Source organism: Euprymna scolopes, chromosome 42, assembly GCF_053919585.1.
Source record: "Euprymna scolopes isolate OS-2025 chromosome 42, ASM5391958v1, whole genome shotgun sequence".
Taxonomy (NCBI): Eukaryota; Metazoa; Mollusca; class Cephalopoda; order Sepiida; family Sepiolidae; genus Euprymna; species Euprymna scolopes.
Window position 1 is genome coordinate 30,389,009 of NC_136523.1, and position 19,232 is coordinate 30,408,240.

The 19,232-nt window shown below is 34.7% G+C and overlaps 1 protein-coding gene across 1 annotated transcript in view; it reads right to left on the reverse strand.

The window, feature by feature from the left end:
* The window catches only part of LOC145266985 (galactocerebrosidase-like), a 71,054-nt gene extending 52,512 nt beyond the window's left edge, over positions 1–18,542 (reverse strand). Inside the window, exon 1 of the mRNA XM_080122828.1 lies at positions 17,868–18,542. Coding sequence (XP_079978954.1) covers positions 17,868–17,999 — 132 coding nt within the window. The 5' untranslated portion in view covers positions 18,000–18,542. The remainder of the gene's footprint in view (positions 1–17,867) is intronic.
* Positions 18,543–19,232: the final 690 nt, after the last annotated feature.

Sequence of the window (19,232 nt, forward strand, 5' to 3'; positions counted from 1 at the left end):
AAGCAGGTTTGGCCACAGCGGCTGCAGTCAAAAGTCACATCAGGTGTGGCTGCTGAGGCTTCCCGAATCTTCTTTCTGCAGCGCTTCTCTCACAGATTCTCTGTGTGGGAGATCTCAAAGGAGGCAACAGACTGGTGGACAGTATGTTGCCAGGTATCACGGTCAGCAGCGAGAGCAGAACACTATATATATGGTGAACCAATTTACGAAATACTCATTTACATAAATTCCAAGAATTCAGCATAAACAACAGTTTCATGTACAATCATTTCTAAGATAATTTTGATTTTTATTGATATCAAATCTCTTTGACAGCACAGTGTAGAGATACTCACTTTGAAGCTAAAACATAGCATCAAGATTAGAGTATAGTTCATTCTCAATTATGCAGCAAATTCAATAAAATGAGGGAGAGTAAGAATATGCTAATTACAGTCCATTTCAACTGTAAAAAATAAATTTTTCTATTTTTTTTTAACTCAAAAAGTTGAAGAGCTATGACGACGGGAGTATTACCATTAAAATGAGCGAGCTTTTGTGCTCCAGAATTTATTGTTTTATATAGTCACTACCATTTTCAATGCACTTTTGCCAAGAATTCAATGATGCATCTCTGCTTCCAATGCACGTCCATGGTAGGACTTGCTTTCTTAGAGTCTCACACAGTCAATATTTGCAATAGAGAGATGAAACTTTTAGGTCATGAATGCATGAGTTCAGTCATCATAACAATGCAATTTACAATCCCCTCTGATCCATGTAGATGGAATAAAAATAGGATACATATATAAACTGTGTCAATCGCTTTATTGCAGATTAGTAAAATATCAATATTTCACTAAATATACGTCAGAAAAAAAATTAAAATTGTATCATCAGGAAATTGCTTTATTACAGATGCTGGAAAGGGATCCAAGAATCTTGGCTGCATTCGTGAACAACCCCAACACTAAATCCAGAAAGGATAATAGCACCAGGAGAAACCTTTCAGATCGTGATATTTGGAAAATTTGTAGGGAAGTCAATTGAAACCTAAGCAGTACCAATACTTCCATTTTTGCAAGAGCTGGAATTGCTCCAAGATCCAGGCAGGCTCGATGCAATGTATTGAATGAGATGGCAAGGAACATCAAACCTCTTCCAAGGCCTCCATTGAGCAAACAACATAGGGAAAAATGAATGGCTTGGGCACACAATTACATGAAAATGGATTTCCAACGTGTCCTATTTATGGATGAGGCCCGTGCTATACTTGACCGTCTGGATAGATGGGCCAAAGTTTGGAACCCGAATGGAACCGACTCCTTACAGAGTTCATCACCAATAAGGAGGTGGGAGCATCATGTTTTGGGCGGGATTCATTTGTATAAGTTGGTTGGACCATTGTGAGTGCCACCATGTTCTCCAGACCTTAACCCCAATGAACATCTCTGGTCAATATTGAAAAGAGAGGTTTATAAGGGAGCGTTCCATATACAGGGTGGGCCAAAAAAATGTTACCATTTTTTACATTCTGACGATTTTCAAAATTACAAAGATTTTTGTTTAATTTTCAGAAATATCAAGGAAACAAGAGACAAAGTGAGAAAACTTTTTTATCAAATTTTAATTTGATGTTTTTGTTAAAAATCTGTAAATAGAATTTTGAATAAATGTTCATTTTGAAAACTCATGTATGATTAAAAGTGGTAAAATTTTTTGCCTCAACTGAATATATATATTTACATATATAAGAAGAAAAAAGATGTGAAAGAAACAAGAGAAGTAGTAAAAGAAGAGAATAAAGTATGGCCTGAGAGAGGAGGAGAGAAAAGAAAAAGCGGTGGGGGGGGGGTACAGAAAAATAGGAGTGGGAAGACAGAGTAGAGAGGAAAAAAGAGGTGTAGCAAGAGGAGAAATAAAGTGAAAAAAGTAGAAAAGAGGGGTGGAAGAAGAGGTAAAATGGTAGAAGGGAAACAATAAAAGTAAGCAAGGTAAATTAGGAAAAGATGGAAGCAATATGATTAAAGAGAAAGAAGGCGGGAGAATTAAATAAGGGAAAAGTGGGAATGAGAAGAGAAAGCAAAAGAAAAGTGAACAAAAAGTGGTGTAGAGGGTTTAAATGGCATCCACAAAGCAGTGACCAGGCTTCTTTTTCTGGTCCCATTCTTCTTCATTATATATACCCCTTTACATTGCCCATCCACCTTCTTCTCCAAGTTCTTCAAATGCCTTTCTTTATTTGCACTAGCTTCTCTTCAATTTTTTGCCTTCTCCAGTACCTCCTCCTTACCTTCAGCTTTTTTTCCTCCTCTTCCTCCATCTTCTCCTTCATCATCTTATTTCTTGGTATGGTGGTAGTAGTAGTAGTGGTTAAAGTGTAGCAGTAGTAGTAGTAGTAGTAATAATAATTACAACAATGAAAATAGAAGCCCACCGTCCAGTGACCACATGAATGACTCATTGCAGAGAGGGGACTTAATGATTGCCTCATTTTGCCACTCCTCCCATAATTTTCAATAAATGATGGAGGAATCCGGAGGAGGGGGATGTGATCACATTTTAAAGTAAAACACACACACACACACACACACACACACACACACACACACACACTGAAATGCATCAAGAAAGGGTTCATGCCATTTGGAGTAACTAACACCCAAAATGGGACATTTTTTAAAATATAAGACATTTTTTATAGTGAGATTGCTGTAAAAAAAAATACAGAAAGTGCTGACATAGCATTTTAGCCTGATAAATAGCATGTAGTTAAATCTATGGATAGGGCGTCTGTAATACAGCAAATATACATTTTCAGTTTGTCTTTAAGGTCAAAGTTCATGGTTCTTTGTTCACGAACTAAACACACTAATGTGGTGTCGAACTATTGTAAAACAGGCTACCACTAGGTGATAAAGTTCAGCTATGTTAATTGAGCTATTGTAAACAGGCTACCACTAATAAAGTTCAGCTTTGTTAATTACTGTACATTCGTTGAGCCAAGTTATGCTAATTATTGAATTAGCTAAACCAACCATGACAAACTTGTAGCATTTATGCCACCAACATAAATAGTCCCTGACTAACCCGACAAACAATAAAATCCCACCCCTTCTCTAGAGATCCCTAAATGCTAGAAAGCATTCTACTCATAGGAACTGCTAGACTTTGAAATTCCTTCCCGATCTCCTGCTTCTCTGACTGTATTAACACGCAAAAATTTAAATGTAGTGTGCACAGGCATCTTGCTGTTCAATTCCCCACATAGTGTCCCTGTAGACATGGTTTCAAATAGTATCTCCTTACATCCAAGTGGCAATATGCTTGTTTGGCGTGAATAAGAGTTTAAAAAAAAAAAAAAAAAATTAGTTATCATTTATTGTTAAGACGCTAAATGTTTACTTTATTCACCAAAATATGCTTAAGAGAATGAAACTAAAGACTACATAATACGAGTTATCCCTACCTAACATTGCATGGGACTCTTTTATGTTCCATTTTTTTCTTTTTTGCTTATTGCTTTTTTCCATCAGATACGGCATAATCACATTAGCATACTGGTTCTCATTAGATCACTGAACTTAAGCAACATTGAGCCTGGTTGGTACCAAATAGGTGACCATTTGAGAATACTAGGCTCTATGTGGGACAATGTCAATACTTCCCTGCAAGAACTGAAAAAACCTAACATCATCTCCCCTGATTGGGGTATACGTGGCTGAGAACGACTTTTGAATTTCATATTTCTTCTTTAGAGGAAGCCGGTTCAACATGCCTAGCTTCAAATAATAATTAATTGCTTTTAATAAAACATTTACATTTTTGAAAAGATAATTCAATGAAGAAATATTGTTTTAAAAAAAAAAAAAATCAATCTTGCAATAAAATTGATTAAACATTAGTAAGATCCCATAAATACTTTCAATATTGTTTAACTTTTAAATGTATAAATAATTTAAAAAAAATTTAATTCGTTTTAGTTTTCCCATTTTTTTATTTTAATAATTATAAATAGTAAATAAAAAATTATTCAATGTATATGCATCAAAGGAGAAGAAATAAAGAAACAAAGAAAAACAATAAAGAGACGAAAGAAAGAAAGTAAGAAGAATGGAAGACGGGTACAAGACAATGAAAAGAAAGAGTTAGAAAAAAATGAGATAGAGAAGTGGGTAAAAAAGAAACAAGAAACAATAGAAAAAGGGTGAAGGAAAGAAATAAATAAAGGAGGAATGATAATGCGTAGATGAAGCAAGAGAAGCACGTAGGCAATAAACAAAATGGCCGCTACAAAATAATATTTATTCTTGGGAATCACGCATGCAAAAGCGAATTAATGATTCCAGACCCTTCTATCCTCTTCCCCACCTCAAGAAAGACATGCATAAAATAATCTCTAAGTTTCTATCTGCTTCCCACCTCCACATATTCATCTTTTCGCCTGCATATTTATGTCTAATTCACAAACGTGGAGTAATGGTTGGCACGCCAGACTTGCAAAATACTGAGAACAAGTTCAAACCCCAGTATTCAAAATATCAATTTGTAACTAAATCCATCAATATTCATTTTTTATTAGACGATTCATGACCTATTCAGCCAACGTTAGTATATTGTACAGTAAATTAACAAAAATTAAGAAAAGTTAAACGGGCTCTACAGTATTGATGCTTAAAACCATTTTTTTCCCATAGGATTTAAAAATATATTGTGATGTCGTAATAAACTCCCTCTCTCCATTCTGCCCCCCCTCCCTTCATTATTTACATCATTCCATTCCTCTCACCACTTCTCATTATGTGCCCTTTATTTATTTCATGTCATTTTCCCTTTCTCCCATCATCTTAAACATTCATGTACAGATTTAAAAGATTTCAGAATACATTGTGATATCATAATAGAACTCCTCTCTCTTTCTCCCTTTTTCCTCTCCCTTCCTCCCTCTCCTACCCCGTCTTTCTTTTTTGATTCTCTTGAAAGAAAATAATTTTTCATATAGAGGAAATAAAAACAATTAGCTTTAACTTGAACTATATTTCTACAAAGCCATTATCTGCCCATTCATGAAGTATTGTTGCCACATTTGGGCTGGTGCATCAACCACAAATCTCACTCTCTATCTAGTGACGTTTTTAAGGTTTGACAATTATTTCTTTGAAAAATGTGAAATTCTTAAATTTTTTACCTATTTTTATGGTTTGAAAATGAAATTTTTGTCTGCTGAAAAAAAATGTTTAAAACGTTTCCAATCTGCTTTGACAAGCTTCCGGGATTGATCTTTATTACTGACCTAAAATGGGAGACAAAATGACCTCTCTGATAAAATTGTCTCTGAGATGGGTATATTTGCTGATGACACCACGCTTATAACAGACACGACAGAAAAACAAATGAACACATATCTAAGGCAATGGCAGAAACACTGGAGGAAGACCTCCAATCGGTAGTGAAATGGGGACAAAAATGGATGGTCACATTCAATACTACCAAAACTGCTTGTTTCCTTTAATAATTACAAGAAACCTTCTCAACCACCAATAGCTATGGCTAAAGATACATTACCTGAAATTACTTTGTTCAAACTCCTCAGTTTAACGTTCAAAGGGAACATGAGTTGGAACAGATACATTGAGAGCATTGCCAAGCTGCTGCGAAGAAGGTGGGCTTTTTCTACCATGCTAGAAAGTTACTAACGCCTGAAAGTATCTTGCACCTCTACAAGGCCACCATTTGCTCATGTATGGAGCATTGTTGTTACATTTGCCCTGGTGCATTTGCTACTAGTCTCTCACTCCTGGACAGCGTTTAAAAGAGAGTCGCCAACCTGATAGGTCCTAAACTGTCATCTAAGCTTAAATTTCTGTCCCATCGACACAATGTTGCATCCATCTGCCTATTTTACAAGTATTTTAATGGTGGATGCTTTGGCAAACTACTAGACCTAAGGAAACATGCATATCAAAACTTTATAAATTAATGCAGTTAAATGTATAAATGTATATTTGCATATGCATAGAGGATACACATTAAGTCGATTTATGCCTGCGCAGTTCCGATTTTGACCCCTTATCAGTTCTTTTATTTATTTTTTTTTTTGGCTAAAAACCAAATGAAATTTGTTCCACAGGTCCAAACACTCCATATGTCAAGTTTCAAGTCTGTAGACTAAAAACTGATAGTAGAGACAGTTTCTCAGACATAAAAACAGACATGGTCACTTTCATAATATATACAGATAAATAATTTATTTTGTAAAATCAAAAGTGATTTTTTTCAATTACAGAAATTCACACAAACCAAATTAGTTATTTTTTCTTATTAAAATCATTGAAAAGTCAATTTTTATTTACTTACAAAATTAAAAAAAAAAAACAAGATACGTTACATATTTATCTTTAGAGATAAATATTTATTTATCATGCTAAAGTCTAAAGTATTTACATTTATTTTCTTAAAATAAACAAAGTATGGATGACCTAAGGTCATCTCGTCAGCATCAGACAAGGCCAAACTATTTGTCAAGAACTTTGCAGCTAATTCTACCCTATGCGACGAAGGCCATCAACTCCCCATATTTCCTCCAATAACACAGAACACACTAGGTAACATACAAATACCTGTGCATGAGGTCGCCAAGCTTATCAAGAACCTTGATTCCAGTAAAGCAACTGGCCCTGACAGCATCCCAATTATAGTGTTAAAAAAGCTTCAACCAGAACTTGCTCCCATACTTACGAAACTGTTTAAGCGTGGCCTTAAGGAGAAGCGCTTTCCAACACCCTGGAAAACCTCATCAGTATGCCCTATATTTAAGAATTCAGGTGATGTCATCTCCCTCTCAGTACAGACCAATAGGTCTCCTGTGTCATGAGTAAGTTGCTGGAATCCATATTAAATAGAGAAATAGTCAACCACCTCTGCAAAAATAACCTTAGTGACATGCAATATGGTTTCCGTTCTGCAAGATCTACCACAGATGTGCTTACGGTTATATCTCATAGGATTAGTGAATCACTTGACAAAGGCTTCCTTTCTAGGGCAATTGCTCTTGACATATCAAAGGCTTTCGACAAGGTATGGCATAAAGGCCTACTTTACAAGATTTCCAGCTACGGTATAATTGGAAATGTTTTCTCTATCATTAAATCATTTCTCTCCGATAGGCTCATAAGAGTAGTGATCGATGGACAAAAATCAGAAACCTACAGTATTAATGCTGGAGTTCCTCAAGGGTCAATCCTGGGCCCAACTCTCTTCCTGATCTACATCAATGATCTCCCTAAACACATACTTAAATCATTCGTTGACATCTATGTTGATGACACGACCATCTACAGCAACACATCAAAGGCTGTAAATGACAAAGTTTTCTCGAATTCTCTCTCCTCTGATCTCGAGTGTGTGGTTCAGTGGGGAAAGAGGTGGCTGGTTACCTTTAATGCATCTAAAACCAAGCTCCTATCTTTACATCATCAATGCTCTGATCCCCACCTAGCATCAATTGAAATGAATGGCTCTCGTCTAGGAGAAGCCCCATGTTTTGACAAGCTTCTGGGCTTGACCTTTACTCCTGATCTGAAATGGAACACGTACATCAAGTCTGTTGCCAAGGTCGCTGGGAAGATGGTGGGATCCTTCTACCGCTCCAGAAGATATCTCACTACTGATGCAATTCTCTATCTATATAAAAGCTAAGTACGGCCAAGGATATCTGGGCAGGAGCTGCTAAAAACAGCCTATCCTGTCTTGACAGAGTACAAAATAGACTTCGTGGCTTGGTGGGGGATGCCCTTTTCTTTTCCCTGCAACCTCTCTCCCACAGAAGAGACGTTGCGAGCTTACCTTTGTCTTATTGTTATTTCCATGGAAGGTGCTCGTCTTGTTACAGAGAGAGAGAGAGAGAGAAAGGTGAGTAAACTTGGAGGTAGACACGTTTACCAGAACCGAAGGTCAGCTGACCAGATTACGTATGTGTGACGTGGTCAGGTTGGCTGGATCGGTGAGATTTGATTTGAGCTTTGAAGAAGACGGACGTTCTTCCATGGTCTCCCCCTGGGGAGGGGGGAGACGAACGCTGACGTGTGTGAAGAAGAACTAACACAAGCAGATTTCACTTTACACCTGCTGCAGAACCTCTGGGGAAAGTGAAATAAAAAACTATAAAAACATTTCATCGTCTTGGAGTGATTAATCTTCGTCAAACAGGTATCAAGTCTCCCTCCAGGATGAGAAATTTCCAGATAGTTCAGCAGCAAGAAGAAACAGAGGTAGGTTCAGAAATGACATGTCACACACACGATTCCCTTTATGAAAATCAAACACACAACCATTTATATTAGAGACAATTATACGCACACGGAATCGTTCTTATGTTATATAGAAAACGTAAAATGTGCCCCTAAATGAAGAACTCTATATAACATATTCAAATGTAACGAAAGCTCAATTTGGTACCCCTCAAGGATAAACTCGATGATTGAATATATAACAGTCTGAGCTCTAATCTCTAGCCCCCCTCGCAAATCTTTTACGAAAAACACCCATCTAGCTGAAACCACTGTCCAAAATTTTCCCCACTCTTTATCTGTGCCTAAATCAAAACAGATTCCATGAACAAAGCTTCTTTCTTAGAACTGCATGCCTGTGGAACTGTTCCGTCTGCCTGCTTCCCACTTGACTACAACGTGGATGTCTTCAAGTCCAACGTAAACAAATTCCTGATAAACCGCCCTCTTAAGTAGACATTTTTATTAAATCCCCACACTAACGTACTGTACATGCAATAACCCTTATCTCTGAGTGGCTTCCAGGCCTTGATAAGTGGTGATCACCTTGTAAAAAAAAAAAAAAAAAAAAAAAAAAAAAAAAAGACTAAAAGTGACAAAAAACATAATGGGATTGGATGTAGTCTGTGAGATATATGTGAGAGCGGGATACACTGTCTTATCTAATGAAGGGTTCTTTAGTAACTAGATGAGTTCTTGCTGTGAATATTTTATGGAGGGAAGAGAGAGCAAAGTTAAACACTTTCTACAGAAATAATAGAGTAGAGAAAGATTAGTAATGTCTCTTCTATGTGAAATCATCTTACACTAGATTGTAAAGTCACTTTTGTATGGCAACCTCGTAATTCTCACTTCACTTATTTTTTCCTTTAGTCCTCTTATTCCATGAGCGATGTTTCTGATAAAGGGGAGAGAATTGCTATTTTCCGAGGCTGAATGTATCCATCTAATAATTGTTGTTAGCTAGTTTTTGACACTGAAGCAGTATTTTTTATTAGCTCCTTACATTAAGTGGCTTCAAGTCTTGTCTGGAGTGATTTCCATAACAAAGTATACATATATAAGTGTTCTAAGTGATAACTCCTCTGATGTGGTAGCAATACTCTATCTTCGAACTGACTGACTCTTATACAAGTAAAGGATTGCATTGGGAGTCAGATACTTCTGGAGCATTAAAAAGATCCAAACATTTTTTCAGCAAATTTAGCAATAGATTTGATGAGAACTTTCCATTTCAGGTCTAAAGTAAAAGTTGTTCCAATGCGGTGTCTCAAAGAGGGAGCCATGCATTTTAAATGAGGTAAAACAAAGATCCGAGTATTGAATGTGAAAGGAGAGCAGCATTGTTGTAGAAGTGTTAAGAATAACAAGTTACTGTTTTGCCTATCGAACCATATCCTCCAGGTCAGAAAAGAGATTCAGAAAAACTTGATCACTAATACTCTTCAAAGTGGCACCATGGATACAGCTTCTGACCAAAATTGGCTGTAATGGACAGAGATGCTGTATTTGCTTAGGAGGAAGCCAGCACAACATGATCAGGATGATAGCTGATACAAGTAATTGTTATTCACAGAAATGTCAACAAATGATCTTGTTGCATTACCTCCTCTTTTCTACTCTCATTTATACATACATTCATCAGAGAGCGTTTCAGGCCTAATTATCTCCTTTTTTACAATGGTAGGTGGCGCTGAAATCAGTTGATATAAAAAGGGACATATAAAGGAAATTCTTCCTCTTCATTCCTGATTCACCTCATATGGAAACACGTGCATGTACGCATATAAAAATCCAAGGTATGTAAGGCATGTTCTCTCAACTTCTCTGTACACAGACCCACACACATCCTTTTCAGGAAACTATGTATATATATTACGCACACATTCCATCAGAGCAAACTCTTTGAGTTACAATAAATGTTATTTAAACAATCATCATTTTATTCTTTGCTTGCACAAGAACATATTAGGTTGAGAAGAAAGTTTTTGTGAAATTTTTTATTTTGATTTCAAATGATGTATTTTTAAATAAGCTTTCATTATAATACCTTTACTTTATATATCATTTTAAAGAGCGTTTTTCGCTCTATCTAATCGTTTAAATTAGAATTGTTTTAAAACAAGTATGTCTTTTCAGAATGTTGAGTACAAGATGGAAAAAAAGCAAATTCGCACAATTTTTCTAATTTCAATTCAAGCTAGGCCAAAAAGCTGCTGAAACAGCTCGCAATATCAATGAAGTGGTTGGCCCAGGAACCATTACCAAATACACAGCACAATGGCGATTTATGAAATTTTGTGGCGGCAATGAGTGTCTTGAAGATGATGAGCGTAATTGTTGGCCATTGGATGTTGACAACAATCAATTAAGAGCCTTAGTCGAAGCCAGTTCACGTGCAACTGTTTGAGAATTTGCTTCTAAATTAGACATAACATATACAATGATTTTCAACCACTTGAAATAGATTGAAAAAACAAAAAAAACTTAATAAATGGATGCCTCATGAATTGAAGGACAGCCAAAAGAAACAGTGTTATGAAGTGTCATGTTCAATTCATTTATGCAATAAGAACAACCCGTTTCTCAACCAGATTATGACTTGCGATGAAAAAAAGTGGGTTCTTTATAACAACCGGCGATGCTCAGCTAAGTGGTTAGATGCTGACAAAGCTCCACAACACTTCCTGAAGCCAAAAAGAAGGTCATGATGACTGTCTGGTTGTCTGCAACTAGTTTCATCCATTATAGTTTTTGGAATGCAAGCAAACCTATTACGGTACTGTTAACAAATGAATGAAATGCATCAAAAAACTTTGAAAAAAAATCCAACATTAGTCAACAGTACAGGCCCAATTCTCCATGACAATGTTCAACTGCATGTTCCTAAACCGACCCTGCAGAAGTTGAATGAATTGGGTCACAAAATTCTGCCTCATCCACCATACTTTCCAAACCTCTTACCTACCGACTACCACTTTTTCAAGCATCTCAACAACTTTCTGTGTGAGAAATGCTTCAAAAACCTAAGTGATATCAAGAACGCCTTCAACAACTTCATTGCCAACAGAACGCAAGACTTTTATTACTGGCATAAATACACTTGTTTTGCATTGACAAAAGTGTGTTGATTCTGCTGGTGTTTATTTTAATCAATAAATTTTTGTTTGAGCCAAGAGATGCTTATCTGAATTCAAGAGTTAAAAACTGCAAGAACTTTCTTGTTAACCCGATATATAAACGAGAGATCATACCCAAGCATCTATAAACTCCTTCAATCTCAATATTATTTAGAACAGTCGTGTCAAACATTTCAAGTTTATTTGTGGTCCACATAGATGATTTTAAGCAACTTTGAAAAAGTGGGGAAGATAAAGGAAACTATTAGGTTGGTGCAAAAATAATGTCATTTTTTGACATGAAGTTAGACATCAAAAAACGATATTATTTTTGCACCAACCTAATTTTAAAATACGAGGCGTGTCAAAAAGTAGTGAGAATTTCTTATCCATCTTCGTTTTAGGAAAGTCTTTTTTGAAATTGAATCCACTGATCCCAAGTTTAGAACATCACAGACAGAACACTTTTTGAGTTAGTACTCGTTTTTATCAGAGAAGTTACAGGCAGTTACATTAGAAAACTCGAGGTTTACAATTATTCATGCCATTCTTCTGTGATTCACAGCTTTTGTTTTTTTATTAATCAATCTTGATTTTTATTAGCCATTAAAGTTACAGCAAACATTAAAATTTTTCAGTAACTCATTCCTCGCTTTGGTGATAAAGTTATGAATGAGAAAGCCGGTTATGATACAGTCCAATCTAATTTTGCCAGCAAAAAATCCTAGCTATGTCCTTGACTGTCTGCAATTTCCTTAAACCAAAAAATGTTACGTCTGTAACCTTCTCAGCTTTCGACTGATTGGCTGAATGTAGAGAAAAAAACTTTCTCAAAGAAATCCTCACCACTCTTCAGACACTCCTCTATTTCACCTACATTTGCATTTCTTGCCATATCGACCCTATAACCAATTTTAATTTTACTATTGTTTACTTTTTATTAGAATTGAGTTTTTGGTGATATTCCAGAATAGTTAACAAAGCAAAAGAAAGGGATGAAAAAACAAATATACAACAAATGTTAGCAAAGGCAAGATAAATTACTCTTCTACCTTAGCTGGATAAGTTTGTTTTTAACTTATTTGAAAGTTATTTTTTACTTAAAAATAATATAGTCTAAAGTCTGTCCAGATAAAAAAAAAAAAAAAAAAAAAAAAAAAAAAAAAAAAAAAAAAAAAAATGGTGATCTCTTTCGAGCCATAGTAGAGCCTCGATAGTTGCTCAAAAATCGAAAATTAAAGAAAATACCGATAGAAACACATCCAATTAATGTCACAAATCATGCGAAAATCTAATGTTCTTTTATTTGATTTTAGAGCAACTGTCGATGCTTTCTATATTTCGAAAGAGACCACCATTTGGGGGGGGGATCTTGTTTTGTCAAGGCTCAATGTTGGCTTGAATGAGACCATTTTTTATTTGTGTTCTAACATGATGGCCTTTACACTACTTTCAATTTTAAGAAAAAAAAACATTGAAATAAGTTAAAGTATAAAAAACTTATTCAGGTAGGCAGAAGAGTAACTTAGCTGGCTTTTGATAAGATTTATTTGTTGTATATTTACTTTGTCCCTGCCTTTTTTTCATTTTAATACTTTGTTAGCTATTCTTAAAAATTACCAACTTTTTTAATTGAAAATATGAATCAGATAATGCTCTGCAGGAGTCAGGTTCTTTTGTCTTGGTTTCACTTTCTTTGATTTGTTAGCAATATTTTTCCACGTGTTCGATTTTTTTTTAGTGTTCCAGATTGCATATCATCTTTTAAATGGCTAGTGCTCCTCCAACTCAGAAAAAAAGGAAAGTGAACAAAGGAAAGGTGTTTAAAAAAAATTGGAATTATATTATTTTTGCACAATAATGAATTGAAAAATACATTATGCAATAACAATATTTGCATGATGAAAGCATACAACTTGAAAAGCTGGTGCTACCAGATCAGGCTGTCTGAAGATATTGGCTTACTGAGATGAAATACACCGAACATTAATGCTTTTTGTTTTTCTACTTCCTTTTGCAAAACTTAATTATGTTCTGCAAAACTAAAAACAACTCCCTTTTCCTTCTTCCCATTTCTCTTTCTATCTTCCCCACTTTCTGACTGGTTTCCATACTAAACATTAATACTGTAACCCTTTTCCTTCTCCCATTGCAAAACTCATTCATGTTCTGCAAGGCAGGGAACAAAAACGATGAAATCCACTATAAAACAAGCAAACCAAACACTACAAACTAGCGATTGAAGATACAGAGTTTGAAGAATAAAAACCTACAAAATAACTGAATGAAACATGAATACTATTTCCAAAATAACTGGATTCAGAATTAAATAACCTGAAAAGGGTTGATATGCCATAAAACAAAACAGCTAAGCCAAACAACTTGAAAAGACATTCTGAAACAAGTCATCTATCCTCAGATAAATATGTATATTTCAATGCTCAAAAAATTAATGGTGAACAGGATCAAGCAACAGACCACTTTATGAAAAGTCAGAAAGCGAATATCATTACTGTTACAGCAAGCTATGAACTCAGTCAAATGATAGCAATTAGTTAGAAATCCTACACTGAAGGAGATTTTGTAAAACAATGCCTCATAAAATGGCTGCAATTGTGTGTCTGAAAAAATACTACTTGTTTAAAGAGACTGCTCTCAGCAAGAACATTGTTGTTGAATGGATTGATGAAATTTCAAATTATTTGAAGCAAAAATTGAAAGATGAATCATTAAGATTTGAACATTTTTCTATTACAATTTCTTTTTCTTTCATTAGAATTTGGAACCAAATTTACAGGGATACTATGTAGGGAGGTGGGCAGTGAGATGTCAAGGCATATAAAAAGACACCACATGTAAATTAAACTTAAGTTAAATTAAATGTAAATTAAACTTAAGTTAAATTAAACCAGTCCAGACAGTTCAAGATGCAGTTTTACCGGTAAACAATGCTGCTGACTCCATCTTGTGGCGTGTAAAAACACTAACATGACTTCATGCTTATCATGCACCTAAATTCTCATGAAAATTTAATTCCTCTCTTTTTTTCTTTGTCTGTTGTTCTAGCAACATGGCACAAACACGCATAACTCATCTAAAAGGAAAAATATATTTTTGCTGCTCAACATTACTCCTTTTTCCAGCTGAGCAGGATAACTACTTGGACAATTGACTCTGACATATTTGCACAGAAAGGATTTACTCTTAATTGGATCTGATTTATTCTAAGAAGAAATTTAATTCCTTTTTGCCTTATGTTTTTTTAAGGAATATTACTTCCTCAGTCAGAAAGACTCCCTCATTTTATTCCAGAATCAAAAACAAACTTTACCATTTCTTCTCTCGTGTGACAACAGAACACACATAAACAAGGATAATAAAAGGAGCTGTCGGTTGGTTTCAATAAAAAGCAGGGCAATGTTGGCAACTAGCTTGGCTGCCCCATACCTAACGTTACAATCTTCAAAGGAAGAAAATTAAAAAGTAAATTAAAAAAATGATGTTTCGGGTTTGTATTACTGTACACAGATTCGAAAAAGTTGTCAAAAAAAATAAATATATAACAAATAAATGTTATCAAAGGCAAGATGAGTTACTTTTCTACCTAACTGGATATATTTTTCGTGTTTTTATTCAATGTAACATGTTTATTCAGCTCGAAAAACATACACTGTTTACCGATGTATTGGAAAATTCAAAATGGCGCCCGACACTCTCTTTAACACGGTAAGTTCAGGAAAAGATGTTATAAATAATAAACTAGACAAAATACTGTTAGAAATTCGCTCATTATATGTTACCGTGACATAAGTTGACATATATTCGGTGTTTTTTAAATAGTATTTTATCTAGTTTATTATTTATAACACCTTTTTCCAAACTTACCATGTTAAAGAGAGTGTCGGGCGCCATTTTGAATTTTCCAATACATCGGTAAACACTGCATGTTTTTCGAGCAGAATAAACATGTTACATTGAATAAAAACACGAAAAATATATCCAGTTAGGTAGAAAAGTAGCTTATCTTGCCTTTGATAACATTTATTTGTTATATATTTATTTTTTTGACAACTTTTTCGAATCTATGTTTACAGTAATACAAACCCGTCAAAACTTTAATATTTACGGTCAAATTCTATTTCAGTCACCCACATTAGAGTGAAATCGGTGTTGGCCAGGCTTTTAAAAAATACATTTTTACTTCAACCATGTTTTAGTAAAATAACTTTTAAAAAACACAAAATTATAGCGAAATGTGAAATGCTGAAATAAAAAGTCATTCGGAAAAATATAGTCGCCATCTACATGAATATGTCCAGAAAAAGGATAAGAGTACATAACTTCATAATTTTCTATTTAAAGACAGCGAAGAACTTTTAAAGTAAAACAGTTTTGCTATTATTTCGCTTTATAATAAAATAATGTTTCGATAAATGTGTAGTTTAGTGGCGTAAATTATTGGACAAACAAAAACTTATAAAAACTATTTATTTTTATATAAAACATTATAAGACCAAAGGCTGCAATAAAACCAGAAAACTTTTTTTTTCATTTTTTATTAGACTAAATGTACGACATTCGAGGCCGCCATACTGGTTTTAAAATTTGGCCTTTCTAAGGTTTGATAGATTGGCTTTTTTAAGGCCAAATTTGGCTTTTACATGTTCATCGTAAAAAAAAATTTAAAAAATAAAAAAAATATGGTGACCAAAACCATAGTTCCATGAACGAGTGTAAAAAAAGCCAATCTGCCAAACCTTAGAAAGGCCAAATTTTAAAAGCAATATGACGGCCTCGAATGTCGTACATTTAGTGTAATAAAAAAAAAAAAAAATCGAAATATAATAAAAATGAATTTTTGGGTTTGTATTACTGTACAGATTCGAAAAAGTTGTCAAAAAACAAATATATAACAAATAAATATTATCAAAGGCAAGATAAGTTACCTTTCTACCAAACTGGATGCATTTTTTGTGTTTTTATTCAATGTAACATGTTTATTCAGCTCGAAAAAACATGCAGGGTTTACCGATGTATTGGAAAATTCAAAATGGCGCCCGACACTCTCTTTAACATGGTAAGTTTGGGAAAAGGTGTTATAAATAATAAACTAGACAAAATACTATTAAAAAACACCGAATATATGTCAACTTACGTCACGGTAACATATATTGAGCGAATTTCTAACAGTATTTTGTTTAGTTTATTATTTATAACATCTTTTCCTGAACTTACCGTGTTAAAGAGAGAATCGGGCGCCATTTGGAATTTTCCAATACATCGGTAAACAGTGTATGCTTTTCGAGCTGAATAAACATGTTACATTGAATAAAAACACGAAAAATATATCTAGTTAGGTAGAAAAGTAACTTATCTTGCCTTTGATAACATTTATTTGTTATATATTTGTTTTTTTGACAACTTTTTCGAATCTATGTGTACAGTAATACAAACCCAAAAAAATAGTTTATAATTTTTGGGCTGCCAAATAATTTACGCCGCGAAACTACACATTTGCCTATGTTTCTGCTTTGACAAGATTCCTTGTTCTTAACAGGCAAATTATCAACTTGAGTTATGTTCCCTTCACATAACTTGTTTATAATGATGACTATATTTTTCCATCAAGTTTTCATTTCGGCATACGATGAAAATAATCACCATTACATGTTTATGTTTTATTTTCTGACTAAAACACGGTTTAAGTAGAAAATAAAGGTACTACTACAGTTTATGGCCGAAAATGGAGACCCCATTTTTTTCCGGGCACCTGTCGTGAAAATAAAAGGGAGAAATCAATATTTTAAAATACGACCGAAGCATGAAATAAATAACAAAAATAATTAAACTAGATAATTATTACTTCCGGAAAAAAAAAAAAAATTATTACGTGGCCCATCATAGTATAAACATCCCCAACCTCATGTTAAGAATGGCTTTCGGAATAAACACCCCCAACCTCGACAGCCATTCTTAACATGGGGAGGCTGGGAGGGGGGTATACTACGCTGGGGCACGTAGTAATTAGTTTGTTTTTTCCGGAAGTAATCCTTATCTAGTTTAATTTTTTTTTATTATTTTGTAATTTATTTTGGTCATAGTTTAAATACTGATTTCTCCCTCTGATTCTGACTGCTCTGCTCGAAAAAAAAAAAATAATAATAATAAAATAAATAAAAAAATAAAAAATAACGGTGTTTCCATTTTCGGCGATAAACTGTGTAGTAGCAATAGAAATCAAGAATTATCAATTTACTTATTTGAAATAGAAATTTAACCGATTATGTGTTCATCTTTTTATTATCGTTGTTATTTTTTTGTATTTATACAGAATTTGAACAGAACTTGGAAAAAAAAAACTAATTTTAACATAATTTTTATGCTTAATTTGCAAAGGTCGGTCTGGTTTGGTTCAAATTCTGTAGAAACTTTTGTTTCAGGTCTCCCGTCCTATCGCCGATGGATAGAAAGATATACTTACTCCTCCTCCGCTGAGACCGCCAATTCCATCGAATTGCCGCCCGGTCGCCTTCAAGTCGTCTACCATATAAACATGACCTTCGACCCACCCATAGGCAATCAAAATACCCAAGACAAAAATGACACTTCTCATTTTTGTCGCTAAATCACGTAGGTTGTTTTCGCATCGGATTTTCAAACACGACTAACAATTTTGTAGCACGTGAACAGAGTTTTATATTCTACGGAAGACCGACGATATCATAATTGTAAAATTTGATATGGGATGATCGATGGCACATGAAACAGTGAAACACGGAGATAATGTTACACGTGATGGTTTCTCGCGTAAATTCGACACACTGTTGTCAAAATTTCCACCTCCAAAACTTGACATTCTTTCAAGTTGATTTGCACACACTACGTATGTAGAAGCGTAGCACACTTTTCAACTCGTTCCCTGTTCGATTGATTCACATCCGTTTTTATTTACCTGTCTCATTTGCATATAAACAGCGACGGCCTGCGTCGCTCACGTAACCGTCAACTGTTGAATTGGTATGTGGGTGTGGGTGTGTTGGTGCTTGAATTATAGCAGAGACGTTTATATGAACAAATTGATTTATTAATACATCTATACATAAGGAAAAGATATACACAAGTTGACTAGCCAATGTCCAAGCGGGAAGTGAGAACCTCATATATATTCATACGTCAGGGGGCCACAACTCTTGCGCGTATGAAAGTAGTTCTATGATATTACTACATCCCCTTTGCCAGATAGATAAAAAAACATTGTTCAAATATTTATTATATACACCAGTACATATGTTACTTATATCTTTTTGGCCTATGTATTTCACGGCCACATTTTGTGTTATATGTTGATTGTTTTGGTGCTAGTTGGTGTAAGCTATTGTTTGTGTTAGTGTGTTCACTTTGTGAAGGTGATGTGATCGTGGAAATGAGTCTGTTTATGGGTAGATGTTCCAGTCGCCCTTATTTGGACTCTGTTTCGGATTTTTGAAGATCATCTGGGAGTTGAAGGATGTATGATCTGAGTTCTTCACGTTTATTTAAAACTGTTGCTGGTTTCCATTTCACTGTTTGATTATCTAGCATTCGAACATTTTGTCCAGGGACAAGTGCTGGTAAATCATGAGCTGTTCTGTCATGATACATTTTCTGCATATCCTGTCTATCTATGTTCTAGTTGTTCATGGATATGGTCAGGGTTGGGAAATCTTGGATTTTTAATTTTTGCAATTATGTTTGATCCCATAATGCGGTTGTTTAAAAGTTCACCAGGGCTTGGTAATTTGTGACTGATTGGTGTTGTTCGTAGGCATAGCATTGCTAAATTAGGGTCTCTGCCTGCTTGCTTTGC